The sequence below is a fragment of the Trachemys scripta genome, chromosome 6 (genome assembly GCF_013100865.1).
Source record: "Trachemys scripta elegans isolate TJP31775 chromosome 6, CAS_Tse_1.0, whole genome shotgun sequence".
NCBI lineage: Eukaryota > Metazoa > Chordata > Testudines > Emydidae > Trachemys > Trachemys scripta.
The window spans coordinates 129578748-129593412 of record NC_048303.1 but is presented as its reverse complement, the minus strand read 5'-3'; the positions used below and the strand labels follow the sequence as shown (position 1 = coordinate 129593412).

The following is a 14665-nucleotide window of genomic DNA, read 5'->3' as shown; positions in this document are numbered from 1 at the left end:
TACATTGGCCAAACCGGACAGTCTCTACGCAAAAGAATAAATGGACACAAATCAGACGTCAAGAACTATAACATCCAAAAATCAGTCAGAGAACACTTCAGTCTCCCTGGTCACTCAGTTACAGACCTAAAAGTCACAATACTCCAACAAAAAAAAACTTCAAAAACAGACTCCAATGAGAAACTGCAGAATTGGAATTAATTTGCAAACTGGACACCATCAAATTAGGCTTGAATAAAGACTGGGAGTGGATGGGTCATTACACAAAGTAAAAACATTTCCCCATGCTAATTTTTCCCCTACTGTTACTCAGACCTTCTTGTCAACTGTTGGAAATGGGCCATCCTGATTATCACTAAAAAGTTTTTTGTTTTTTTTTTTTTCTCCTGCTGATAATAGCCCACCTTAATTGATTAGTCTTGTTATAGTTGGTATGGCAACACCCATTTTTCATGTTTTCTGTGTATATATATCTTCCTACTGTATTTTCCACTGCATGCATCCGATGAACGCTTATGCCCAAATAAATGTTAGTCTCTAAGGTGCCACAAGTACTGCTCATTCTTCATCTGCCTTTCTCAGTCATTGTGTTTGCCATGCACTCTGTGGCTGTGGCAGAATGGACCAAAGATGGCTCCATCATCTGTGGCATCATCCCCCTCTGACCAGTATTCCTAATGCCCTTCTTCAGAGGAGGAAGAAGGGGTAGCAAATCTGACACTTTCCGTTTTGCTGGTAAGAGGAGGGTTATTTCCTCCTTGGCCTCTCAGTTTTCTTCTATTTCCTCATATCTCACCACCTGATGTTTTCAGACAAGTCCAGGAGTTGATAAAGCATAACAGAGTCTGGAACTGGAAACTTTAGCTGTGCAGGAAAATACACACTGCTTTGTTTGATATTCTGGGGTCCAAGGAGAGAGGGAAACATGTTCTATCCCTTTATAATGTGTTCGATCCTGCTAAATGGTCATATCTCCCAAAGTCAAGCTGTCATGGCCAGGTACTAGCTTCATCTGTAGGAAAAGCTGCTCCCTATGGCTGCCTATAGTTTTTCTGATACTCAGTAAAAGGAGCTGGTGACTGATGTGTGTAGTGCATATCCTATACCTAGTTTGACACTTATAAGGTAACATCATCTGTTTCTGACAGTACTGCTGACTGAAAACTTTGAATCTTTCACCTGCAACTCATGGTCATGTGGAAGACCTCCTGTTTGAGGGGGAAGGGGTTTCATCAATCTTGAGATAAAAATGCAGGGTCCTTCATTTTCTCCAACATTTCATCTATCATGTCTGTCTCTGGGACTGTACTAAAAAGCCCAGAAAATGGTCTGTACTTCCTGCTTGTACTTGCCCATCATCTTCTGATTTCTAGTTTTAGTTTCAGAGGCAGCCTTGGCAACATCGGGAAGCAGGGCAGTGGAAACCATTTTAGGCAGGGACTGTCTTTCTCATTTTTATGTAGTACCTAGTATAGTGTGTAGGCCTGATGTCGGTTGGAGTCTCAAGTCTGTACTGTAATGCAACTAACAATCTCTTAATGCTCTTCCCAAAATCTAGTTTATGTTCCAGGGAAGCTAGACTTATGACCTTACATGTCAATAAGGCTCTGAGTTTGTGAGATATGATGTAAGGCATTTTGCATATCAGTTGGAATTTTTGTAGCCTTTGGGAATTGATATAAAAGGAACTCTGTTTCCACTCAACCTACTCCATCTAGGTAAGTGCTACTTACCGAAAATATTCGTTGACTGGGGTATCAGTACTTCAGGGTCTTAAGCTTATTGTCTCAGGGCCTGCTTGTTCATAGAAATCTGCAAGTCTGCTCAGCCTGGATTCTTGTATATGCATTTACACATCACTAGTTTCTTGACAGAGCATTTAGATGCTTACCTAGGTGTAAGGCATTTCTTGAAAACTAAAGTACTTCCCAGCCCACCTTCCTGGTCTGTTGGTTGAATAACTCTAGAAACCCAGAACAGAGATTATGCTGATGCCAGCTCAAAGAAGAGATGTAAATGGTTACTCACCATAGTAACTGTGGCTCATCAGGAGTGTTGCTCCAAACATTTCCATAGAATATCTGGGTTAGAAGGGACCTCAGGAGGTCATCTAGTCCAATCCCCTGCTCAAAGCAGGACCAAACCCCAACTAAATCATCCAGGGCTTTGTCAAGTCTGACGTTAAAAACCTCTAAGGAAGGAGTTTCCACCACATCCCTAGGTAACCCATTCCAGTGCTTTATCACCCTCCTAGTGAAAAAGTTTTTCCTAATATCCAACCTAAACCTCCCCCACTGCAACTTGAGACCATTACTCCTTGTTCTGTCATCTGCTACCACTGAGAACAGCCGAGCTCCATCCTCTTTGGAACCCCCTTTCAGGTAGTTGAAAACAATATCAAATTCCCCCCCTCCCCCATTCTTCTCTTCTGCAGACTAAACAATCCCTGTTCCCTCAGCCTCTCCTCATAAGTCATGTGCTCCAGCCCCCTAATCATTTTTGTTCCCCTTTGCTGGACTCTTTCCAATTTTACCACATCCCTTCTGTAGTGTGGGGCACAAAACTGGACACAGTACTCCAGATGAGGCCTCACCAATGCAGAATAGAGGGGAATAAGCACATCCCTCAGTCTGCTGGCAATGCTCCTACTTATACAGCCCAAAAATGCTATTAGCCTTTTTGGCAACAAGGGCACACTGTTGACTCATATCCAGCTTCTCGTCCACTGTAACCCCTAGGTCCTTTTCTGCAGAACTGCTGCCTAGCCACTCGGTCCCTAGTCTGTAGCAGTGCATGGGATTCTTCCATCCTAAGTGCAGGACTCTGCACTTGTCCTTGTTGAACCTCAGATTTCTTTTGGACCAATCCTCTAATTTGTCTAGGTCCCTCTGTATCCGATCCCTACCCTCCAGGGTATCTACCACTCCTCCCAGTTTAGTGTCATCTGCAAACTTGCTGAGGATGCAATCCATGCCATCCTCCAGATCATTAATGAAGATACTGAACAAAACCGGCCCCAGGAAACGACACTGGGGGCACTCCGCTTGATACCGGCTGCCAACTAGACGTGGAGCCATTGATCACTACTCGTTGAGCCCGATCTATCCACCTTTCTATCCACCTTATAGTCCATTCATCCAGCCCATACTTCTTTAACTTGCTGGCAAGAATACTGTGGGAGACCGTATCAAAAGCTTTGCTAAAGTCAAGGAATAACACGTCCACTGCTTTCCCCTCATCCCCAGACCCAGTTTTCTTGTCATAGAAGGCAATTAGGTTAGTCAGGCATGACTTGACCTTGGTGAATCCATGCTGACTGTTCCTGATCACTTTCCTCTCCTGTAAGTGCTTCAGAATTGATTCCTTGAGGACCTGCTCCGTGATTTTTTTTTTTTTTTTTCCAGGGATTAAGGTGAGGCTGAGTGGCCTGTAGTTCCTCGGATCCTCCTCCTTCCCTTTTTTAAAGATGGGCACTACATTAGCCTTTTTCCAGTCATCCGGACCTCCCCCGATCGCCATGGGTTTTCAGAGATAATGCCAAATGGCTCTGCAATCACATCCACAACTCCTTTAGCACACTCGGATGCCCACACTGTCCTTGACCACCTTTTTGTTAACATACCTGTAGAAACCCTTCTTGTTACTCTTCACACTTGAGTTGCAGCTAGCAAGGGATGTTATTTGACCTTTCTGATTTCACACCTGCATGCCTGAACAATATTTTTATACTCCTCCCTGGTCATTTGTCCAATCTTCCACTTCTTGTAAGCTTCTCTTTTGTGATTAAGATCAGCAAGGATTTCCCTGTTAAGCCAAGCTGGTTGCCTGCCATATTTACTGTTCTTTCTACACATCGGGATGGTTTGTTCCTGCAGCCTCAACAAGGATTCTTTAAAATACAGCCAAGTATCAGGGGGTAGCCGTGTTAGTCTATATCTACAAAAACAACAAAGAGTCTGGTGGCACCTTAAAGACTAACAGATTTATTTGGGCATGAGCTTTCGTGAGTAAAAACCTCACTTCTTCGGAGCCAGCTCTCCTGGACTCCTTTGCCCCTCATGTTTGACTCCCTCAGGGAACTGATGGGCAGGATCCCCTGGGAGAATGTCTGCTTTTCTGAAGTCCAGGGTCCTTATTTTTCTACTTTCCTTTCTTCTTTGTGTCAGGATCCTGAACTCGACCATCTCGTAATTACTGCCCCCAGGTTCCCATCCACTTTTGCTTCCCCTACTTAATTGTTCCCAGTTTGTGAACTGCAGGTCGAGAAGAGCTCTGCCCCTAGTTGGTTCCTCCAGCACTTGCACCAGGAAATTGTCCCCTACACTTTCCAAAAACTTCCTGGATTGTCTGTGCATTGCTGTATTGCTCTCCCAGCAGATATCCGGGTGACTGAAGTCCCCCATGAGAACCAGAGCCTGTGATCTAGTAACTTCTATTAGTTGCCTGAAGAAAGCTTTGTCCACCTCATCCCCCTGGTCTCATGGTCTATAGCAGACTTCCACCACGACATCACCCTTGTTGCTCACACTTCTTCTAAACTTAATCCAGAGACTCTCAGGTTTTTCTGCAGATTCATATTGTAACTCTGAGCAGTCATACTGTTCTCTTACATACAATGCAACTCCCCCATCTTTTCTGCCTTGCCTGTCCTTCCTGAACAGTTTATATTTATCCATGACAGTACTCCAGTCATGTGAATTATCCACCAAGTCTCTGTTGTTCCAATCATATCATAATTCCTTGACTGTGCCAGGACTTCCAGTTCTCCTGGCTTGTTTCCCAGGCTTCTTGCATTTGTGTATAGGCACTTAAAGCAGGATGATCAGCAAGTTATCTTCTCAGTATGAGGCAGGAGTCCTCCCCTCTTGAACCCAGTTTAAAGCCCTCCTCATTATGTTAGCCAGCCTGCTTGCGAAGATGCTCTTCCCTCTCTTCGTTAGGTGGAGCCCGTCTTTGCCTAGCAATCCTTCTTCTTGGAATACCATCCCATGGTTAAAGAATCCAAAGTCGTCTTCTCTCTGACACCACCTGTGTAGCCATTCATTGACTTCCACAATTCGACGGTCTTTACCTGGGCCTTTTTCCCTCCACAGGGAGGATGGATGAGAACACCACTTGCGCCTCAAACTCCTTTATCCTTCTTCCCAGAGCCATGTAGTCTGCAGTGATCTGCTCAAGGTCATTCTTGGCAGTATCATTGGTGCCCACGTGGAGAAGCAGGAAGGGGTAGCAATCCGAGGGCTTGATGAGTCTCGGCAGTCTCTCCATCACATTGTGAATCCTAGCTCCTGGCAAGCAGCACACTTTTCGGTTTTCCCGATCGGGATGGCAGATAGATGACTCAGTCCCCCTTAGGAGGGAGTCCCCGACCGCCACCACCCGCCTCCTTCTCTTGGGAGTTTTGGTCGTGGAACCCCCATCACATGCCTTCCAATTGGTGGAGTCTCCTTCTGCTCCCTTTCCTCAGATGTATCATTCGAAGTGCATTAAGTGACATGACCAACATCTGTTATGGGTAATTCATTCTTTCTCCAATCCTTCCTTGGGGGAAACGCTGAATATTTTTTAAAAATTGTTTATCCAGTGTATTATGATTATATTAACAAAGGCAAGATTGAAGAAGTGGCCTTTCAGTTGGAGCAGAAGATGGTGAGATTTATGACTGTCCTTAGTTCCTGTGGAAGCTTGCTGCAATCTTGGACCAGCCCCTGAGAAAACTGTCTTCTTAGAAGAAGATGAACTTACTTTTGTGATAGATTTATTTTGCCTGAGGAGCAGAGGTTTCCACAGTCATTGTCCTGGAGCTTTAAGTGGTCTCATATCCTGGGCACAGCCCATGGAGTGCTTTGAAGGTAAGGGACTGAGGCTTGAGTTGACTTGTTCTCATGTGGAGCCAGCAAAGTAAGCAGAGGACAGGTCTGATGGGCTCGTAGTAGCCTGTGTTGCTGAAGAGCCATGCTACTGTTTTGTTTATGCTGCCTGCCCACCTTTTCCTCCTGTTGAGTTCTGTTCTCATAGGTATGCTTGGAATTGGCAGAAGGAAGCGATGCATTTGGGCCCACAAGACCCTTTATAACTTTTGGCTCTGGCCATTTGGTATGGCAGGAATGGATTCAGGTGGCCCCATGTTCAGCCCCACTGGGATTGCATCTCCTATATGAATATGTAGAGGCAACACTCTCTTAGAAGAACTAGTTATTCTTGTAAGCATCCATTTATGTATGACACAAAGTGCAAGTATCCGTGACCAACATCATTGAATTGGGGTTCACAATGTGTTGGCTGGCATCATTAAGGCCTAAGGGTTACTTCTTATGTTCAGTTTTAGCTGGAGCTCTGCGCTGGCGAAGGGGTTATTTGTAAATATGAATCCTTTAATGACAAGGACAGTGGTAAACTGTTTCAGTTTTGGCTCAGACAAAAGAAAACTATAGCTCAGTGGTTTGAGCATTGGCCTGCTAAACCCAGGGTTCTGAGTTCAGTCCTTGAGGGGGCCATTTAGGGGTTTGGGGATTGGTCTTGCTTTGAGCAGGGGATTGGACTAGATGACCTCCTGAGGTCCCTTCAAACTCTGAGATTCTATGAAGATGGGCTCATTCATCCACCACATGGAATTTAGTGTAGCTTAAAATTTTGAACTTCATAATCAAAATTGCTTTTAGAAACTACATAAGTAGTAGTTTCGGTTATGGTTATAGTTCAAAAAAAATGTTCCTGCCAATGTTCAGGGTTGGACATGCACGGAGGGTGAGGGGTCATAAAACATTTTGTCTGGAAAGAGAGTCACCATCTTGAGTTGGGTAACGTTGATTTAATCTATTTATACACCAAGTTTCATTCCGAAGTTTGAGACTTGTGTAAACTTGTTGAACAAAGAGCTTTATTTCCATTTAGGAATCATAGAATATCAGGGTTGGAAGGGACCTCAGGAGGACCAATCCCCAACTAAATTATCCAGGGCTTTGTCAAGCCTGACCTTAAAAACCCCTAAGGAAGGAGATTCCTCCACCTCTCTAGGTAACCCATTCCGGTGCTTCACCACCCTCCTAGTGAAAAAGTTTTTCCTAATATCCAACCTAAACCTCCCCCATTGCAACTTGAGACCATTATTCCTTGTTCTGTCATCTGTACCACTGATAACAGTCTAGATCATCCTCTTTTTGGAACCCCCTTTCAGGTAGTTGAAAGCAGCTATCAAATCCCCCCCTCACTCTTCTCTTCCGCAGACTAAATAATCCCAGTTCCCTCAGCCGCTCCTTGTAAGTCATGTGCTCCAGCCCCCTAATAATTTTTGTTCCCCTCCACTGGACTCTTTCCAATTCTTCCACAACCTTCTTGTAGTGTGGGGCCCAAAACTGGACACAGTACTCCAGATGAGGCCTCACCAATGCCGAATAGAGGGGAATGATCACGTCCCTCAATCTGCTGGCAATGCTCCTACCGCCCAAAATGCTGTTAGCCTTCTTGGCAGCAAGGGCACACTATTGACTCGTATCCAGCTTCTTGTCCACTGTAACCCCTAGGTCCTTCTCTGCAGAACTTCTACCTAGCCCCCTCGGTCCCTAGTCTGTAGCAGTGCATGGGATTCTTTCGGCCCAATCTTCTAATTTTGTCTAGGTCCCTCTGTATCCTATCCCTACTTGCTGAGGGTGCAATCCATGCCATCCTCCAGATCATTAATGGAGGAAAGGGGAAAAGGGTCCTGTAAAGCCTTCTAGGCTCTCTGTAGTTTTTGGAGATTGGACCTTGTGTTACACTAGAGCTGGGGTTCCTCTTTGAGAGGCCCTAAGGCCTTCTTTCCAAGGCATGCTTAATGAAGTGTTGCCCTTTGTGTGATTGTAAAATGGAATTTGGAGTTCTATTCATGCAGTGTTATTCTTGATTCAGCATCTCATTTGGGAGAGAAATTCTTGAACACTTCAATTAGTACTTCTCTGTCCTCCTTTCCTTGTATTGTACTGTTAAGTTGAATGTGGATCTGCAGAAATCATTCTCAAATGAGGAAGATTAGTTTAAATACATACTTGTGCAGATCCCCATGCCTTCTTTCCTTTCGGGGACTTTGTAATAGATATTTGAATGAGTTGGCAGAAACCAATGACCGCTTAGGATGTGTTCAGTCTTATACCCGCAGGCCTGAAAACAATGTTCTGTAAAGGGGTGCTCAAGCAACTCCAATTGCCATTGCTTTTATAGATTTTGAGGCCCCAAGGGACTGTCATGTTAATCTAATCTGACCTCCTGTATAACACAGGCCAGAGAACTTTCCTACAATAATTCCTAGAGTAGATCTTTTAGAAAAACTTCCTATCTTGATTTAAAAATTGTCAGTGATAGAGGATACACCATTGGTAAATTGTTCCACTGGTTAATTATACTAACTGTTAAAAAATTTACACTTTAGTCCCTTCTGAATTTGTCTACTTCCAGCCATTGGATTGTGTTATACCTTTCTTTGCTAGAATGAAGAGCCCATTATTAAATAGGTTCTTTTTAGAAGGCTGGCAAAGCCTTCCACTACAGCATGGATCTACAGAGGCAAGGTATTCAAAGAACCACAGTTACACAGCTGCACACTATCTCAACTATATGTGTATAATCAGGACTCTCGAACGTTAGAGAGAAGCTATTTGCTAGTATCTGTGGAGGGTTTTTTAGTATATTGCCTTAGCACATCCACACTAAGGGTTCTGCCCTACCTGTAGCACTGCTAGGCAAGCACCTTTGGACCTAGCATGCACTCCACGAGGGGATCACTGCTTTCTCCTGGGCTGCTTGAGCCTCAGCATTCAGTGGAGGAAGCGTGCAGAGTAACAACATGGTCGCTCTTCCATATTTGCAACAGCCATTATGAATTGAGACTTCCTTTCTCTGATTTTTTTTTTTTTTTTTTTTTTTTTTAATAGTGGCTTCAAGTGGGAGTCTGTACAAAGTCCCATGTATAGCAATGGTTACCAGTTCTGTTTTAATCTTTTTTTAAAAATTTGGTTCTGCTTCAGTCAGATAGGAGTTTTTAACAGCTCATTAAGTCCCTCAAGTTAATCTATCTGCATTTGATCTTAGTCTGTTTTCTTTCTCTGCAATTCTGTCCTATCTCTGCTTCTTCCGTATCTCTTAGTTCACATTTCCATCTCTTCTCTGGTGCTTCTTCTCCCTACATTCCTGGTTTTCATTGCCCTAAATGCCAGTGTGCGTATTAATAGGGTGGCTCTCTGGGCTAGATAGTCCCCTTCCTGCATAGGGCATCTCTGGGCTTCTGAAAATGAGCCATTCAACAGTCCCACAGATAGGGCCTCCCCTCCATGTGGCAGCAGTCAGTCTCCAGAGAGGAGCCTCACCAGAGGGCTCCAATCTCTCTAAAAATGCACTGCCAAATCCCTCATCAATGGGGGCTTGGTATATTTTAATATTCTTCCCCTGTGGAGGGGCCTAGGGCCTCATACAAAGTGGAGAGGTCATTAATGGACAAATTTCAGAGTCCCTGGAGCTGCCTGGAAATGCTTTGAGGAGGTTTTGAGGCACCTACTTTGTAGATTTGATAGGCCTCCAAAGTGCCCTTGTTGATTTAGTAAAAGTCAGTCCAAGAACAGAGCTAATCTTGAGCAGAGGAGCATATCTCATGCTTGAGTTGGTCCTTATCTCTGCTAAAACTGCCAACGCGAAGGTCAGATCAGTGCTGATTTTGCTGTCATGCAAAATAATGAGCTCTAGGGACCAAGGCTGGGAAAATCAGTTTTGGAGTAGATTGGATTGTGTTCTGCCCATTACAGGGGCAGAAGAGGAAACTTGCCTTTAAGCACCTCCAAATGCAGTAAGTAGATCCAGTGTTCACTTTGGGAAGGCTGTGTGTCATGCTGTCCTGGTCAGTGCCCCCTGGAAAGGGAAAAGGAGATGTTAAGGGAAATCCGCGCACGCACACACAATAAAATAGCTTGTTTAAATCCTTGTAGATATCTTCTTAGGACTGTATAAAATGAATAGTTGTTCATTCTTAAAATATTTAGGTTGGTTTACTTACAAACGGTCAATATCTCACTGTGCTTTCCTTTTTTCAAGGTGGAAAAAGTGTGCACTGGTGGGCATACAGATGTACTTCTTTATCCTGCTAAGAAAATGCAACACTTAGTGAAGAGTGGCATAGACCATGAAAGAACATCTCAGAACCTTACTTCTTCAAAAGCAGATCCTTTGTTAAAGCCAGTTATGGAGACCAAATCAGCTTTTCTGAATAGTGACTTTAAACAGAAAGTTGCAGAAATTTTGTTTAAGTATTCCAATGGTCTTTGGGCTAATGCACTTCCCAAGGTGTATGAAGACACATACAAAGTAAAATTTCCTGAGGATGCTCTGAATAATCTTGACTTATTATCTGATATATGTACTGTCAACCAGATAAGTGACAGCCCTAAAAAGGCAATCCTCTACGCTAAACCACAAAAGTACATTGATGAGAATCTGAATGCCACTGATAGTGTCCATATCCATGAAGATCTGAAGATAATGGTTGAGCAAGAGTGCTCTCAGTTAATGGAAAAGACCAAAGAGCAGTGTCCAGAAAATATAATGGTCCCTCCTTTAATCATTCCGGCGGAAGCATCTCCATCTGTATTGGTAGTAGAACTGAACAACACTAATGAAGTTGTTATTAGGCAAGTCTTTATTTCACACTCTTAATTTTTTCTAAAATCCAGAGATCAATCAACTTCCTCACTACTTTGCTCACAAAAAGCTATTTTACAAAAGAAAACAGAACAATAGAAAACTGCACTAACAAACTGTAATAGTTACTAACAATACTAACACATTTAAAATACTATATAAATATTTAGTTTGCTATTGCAAAATTGAACAGAAGTGAGCTCAGTGAAGATTCATTAAACTAATCCCAGCATAAGCTTTAGAGTGAGAAGCAGAGAAGGGCTGAGACTGTTCAGTTGCCATTGGATAGTGGGCTTTTTAAATTGTCGTCGTCGTCATCATCATTATTATTCAGATGTCACCTTTCTATTATATCTGACCTTTAAAACTATGATTTACCCTTTAGCCTAGGAGTATTTGTTCAGATATAAAGGAAAACTGCAGTGTAATATAAACATGAGGACAATGACTTTGCACTTTAATATAGCAATAATCTAATAGTGCTTTGAATTGATTGCATGTTAATTTGTGGCTTAGTCCACTGAGGACCAACATTAAAATAGCTCCACTGCTTTAGAAAGGATTGGTTTCAGAGTAGCAGCCGTGTTAGTCTGTATCCGCAAAAAGAACAGGAATACTTGTGGCACCTTAGAGACTAACAAATTTATTTGAGCATAAGCTTTCGTGGGCTACAGCCCACTTCTTCAGATGCATAGAATGGAACATATATTGAGGAGAGCATGAAAAGGTGGCAGTTGTCTTACCAACTTTGAGAGGCCAATTAAGTAAGAGGAAAAAACTTTTGAAGTGATAATCAAGATAGCCCAGTACAGACAGTTTGATAAGAAGTGTGAGAAAGATTCAATGTTTGTAATGGCTCAGCCATTGCCCGTCTCTTTTCAAGCCTAGAGTTGATTGTATTTAGTTTGCATATCAATTGAAGTTCAGCAGTTTCTCGTTGGAGTCTGTTTTTGAAGATTTTCTGTTGCAAACTTGCCACCCTCAGGTCTGTTACTGAGTGACCAGACAGGTTATAGTGTTCTCCAACTGGTTTTTGAATGTTATGATTCCTGATGTCAGATTTGTGTCCATTAATTCTTTTGCGTAGAGACTGTCCGGTTTGGCCAATGTCCATGGCAAAGGGGCATTGCTGGCACATGATGGCATATATCACATTGGTAGATGTGCAGGTGAACAAACCCCTGATGGCATGGCTGATGTGATTAGGTTCTATGATGATGTCACTTGAATAGATATGTGGACAGAGTTGGCATCGGGGTTTGTTGCAAGGATAGGTTCCTGGGTCAGTGTTTTTGTTCAGTGGTGTGTGGTTGCTGGTGAGTCTTTGCTTCAGGTTGCGGGGTTGTCTGTAAGCGAGGACAGATCTGTCTTGCAAGATCTGTGAAAGTGAGGGATCATCTTTCAGGATCATCATGCGTCTGACGAAGTGGGTATTCACCCACGAAAGCATGTGCTCCAATACATCTGTTAGTCTTAAAGGTACCACAGGAGAGACTGTTGCTTTTTACAGATCCAGACTAACACGGCTACCCCTCTGATACAGGGTAGGTTGTAGATCTTTGATGATGCGCTGGAGAGGTTTTAGTTGGGGGCTGAAGGTGACAGCTAGTGGTGTTCTGTTATTTTCTTTGTTGGGCCTGTCTTGTAGGAGGTGACTTCTGGGTACTCGTCTGGCTCTGTCAATCTGTTTTTTCACTTCAGCAGGTGGGTGTTGTAGTTTTAAGAATGCTTGATAGAGATCTTGTAGGTGCTTGCCTCTGTCTGAGGAATTGGAGCAAATGTGGTTGTATCTTAGAGCTTGGCTGTAGACAATGGATCATGTGGTGTGTCCTGGATGGAAGCTGGAGGCATGTAGGTAAGTGTAGCGGTCAGTAGGTTTCCGGTATAGGGTGGTATTTATGTGACCATCGCTTATTAGCACAGTAGTGTCCAGGAAATGGACCGCTTGTGTGGATTGATCTAGGCTGAGGTTGATGGTGGGATGGAAATTATTGAAATCATGATGGAATTCCTCAAGGGCTTCTTTTCCATGGGTCCAGATGATGATGTCATCAGTGTAGCGCAAGTAGAGTAGGGGCGTTAGGGGACGAGAGCTAAGGAAGCGTTGTTCTAAATCAGCCATAAAAATGTTGGCATACTGTGGGGCCATGCGGGTACCCATAGCAGTGCCACTGACTTGAAGGTATACATTGTCCCCAAATGTGAAATAGTTGTGGGTGAGAACAAAGTCACAAAGTTCAGCCACCAGGTTAGCTGTGACATTATCGGGGATAATGTTCCTGATAGCTTGTAGTCCATCTTTGTGTGGAATATTGGTGTAGAGGGCTTCTACATCCATAGTGGCCAGGATGGTGTTTTCTGGAAGATCACCGATGGATTGTAGTTTCCTCAGGAAGTCAGTGGTGTCTCAAAGATAGCTGGGAGTGCTGGTAGCGTAGGGCCTGAGGAGAGAGTCCACATAGCCAGACAATCCTGATGTTAGGGTGCCAATGCCTGAGATGATGGGGTGTTCAGGATTTCCAGGTTTATGGATCTTGGGTAGCAAATAGAATACCCCTGGTTGGGGTTCTAGGCATGTGTACAGATTTGTTCCTGTGCTGCTTGTTGCTATGTTTACATATATAAAGTGGCTGCTTTGTGTCAGGAAATCCTATGTTAGGTTTACTAGTCGTCTTTACGTTGTGATAGAATGTAGAAAACGTAATTGCTATGAAATACATATATAGCAGCCACTGTGTTAACTTTTCATCCAAAAAAGTTTAGTTACGAACCGTTGAAAATTACTTTACATAGCACCTCAGGATGAACTGAGCAGATGCTAGGTAGGTTTGTGTATCAACACTCCTCTCGTGGCTAAGTCAGTTTCTACAGAGTTTAAGCTTACATTTAATAATTTTTTTTTCCAGTAATTATCAAAAGCCCCAATCAGGATCTGGGCCCTGTTGTGCTAAGCACTCTACAAATACTTTGGGTGGGGGAAGAACTGTCTCTCAAGAGCTTACCTTAGCTTAGGTTAGGTATGATGAGCAATAGGAGGAAAGAGGGGTGGGGAGACCAAAGGTAACGGTAATAAGAACATACATTTAAATAACTACATTTATGCATAATTTGGTTCCAAATCCCTTACACGTTTTATAAAAATATATAAATCTGATCAATTATACCAATTTCTATTAAATTTCAAACCTAAATTTCTAATCCTTTTAGTTCAGGGGTGGACAAACTACAGCCTGCGGGCCATATCCGGCCTGCGCGACCATCCTGCCCAGCCCCTGAGCTCCTGGCCCAGGAGGCTCGCCCCCAGCCCCTTCCCTACTGTCCCCCCTCCTCTGCAGCCTCAGCTCGCTCGCTCCGCCACTGGCGCAATGCTCTGGGCGGTGGGGCTGTGAGCTCCTCGGGCAGCGCAGCTGCAGAGTCTGGCCTCACCCAGTGCTCTGTGCTGCGTGGTGGTGGCGTCGGCGTCGCCTGCCCGTAGCGCTGCCAGCCACCAGTGCTCCAGGCAGCACGGTAAGGGGGCAAGGAGCAGGGGGGGTTGGATAGAGGGCCGGGGGTTTAGATAGGGGTCAGGGCAGTTGGGAGGTGGGGGAGAATAGGGGGTTGAATGGGGGCAGGGGTCCCGGGGGGGTTGGAGAGGGTGGCAGGGGGCAGTCAGTCAGGGGCAGGGGATCCGGGTGCAGTCAGGGGACAGGGATAAGGGTGGTTGGATGGTCCCAGGGCGACTGTCAGGAATGAGAGGAGGGGTTGGATGGGGAAAGGGTCTTGGGGGGGCGCGTCAGGGAACAGGGTTGGTTGGATGGGGCAGGAGTCTTGAGGGGGGGGGGGGTGCACAACCCCCTCCCCTAACCGGCCCTCCATACAATTTCCAAAATCCGATGTGGCCCTCGGGCCAAAATTTTTGCCCGGCCCTGTTTTAGTTAGAGAAAATTAAGTGCCTCAAAACAGTGGTGTTGGTCTGTAGAAAGATGGAAACTGATCTAAATAGATTTTTGACTCAGAAGCCTACTGA

General features: G+C 44.2%; 1 protein-coding gene across 3 annotated transcripts in view; it reads left to right on the top strand.

Annotated features, from left to right (window-relative positions):
* Positions 1-14665, top strand: part of TDRD7 (tudor domain containing 7) — a 129711-nt gene that overhangs the window by 64250 nt on the left and 50796 nt on the right. For all 3 annotated transcript variants that reach the window (XM_034773177.1, XM_034773176.1, XM_034773178.1), the window contains one exon: positions 10057-10649. In XM_034773177.1, coding sequence (XP_034629068.1) covers positions 10057-10649 — 593 coding nt within the window. The remainder of the gene's footprint in view (positions 1-10056; positions 10650-14665) is intronic.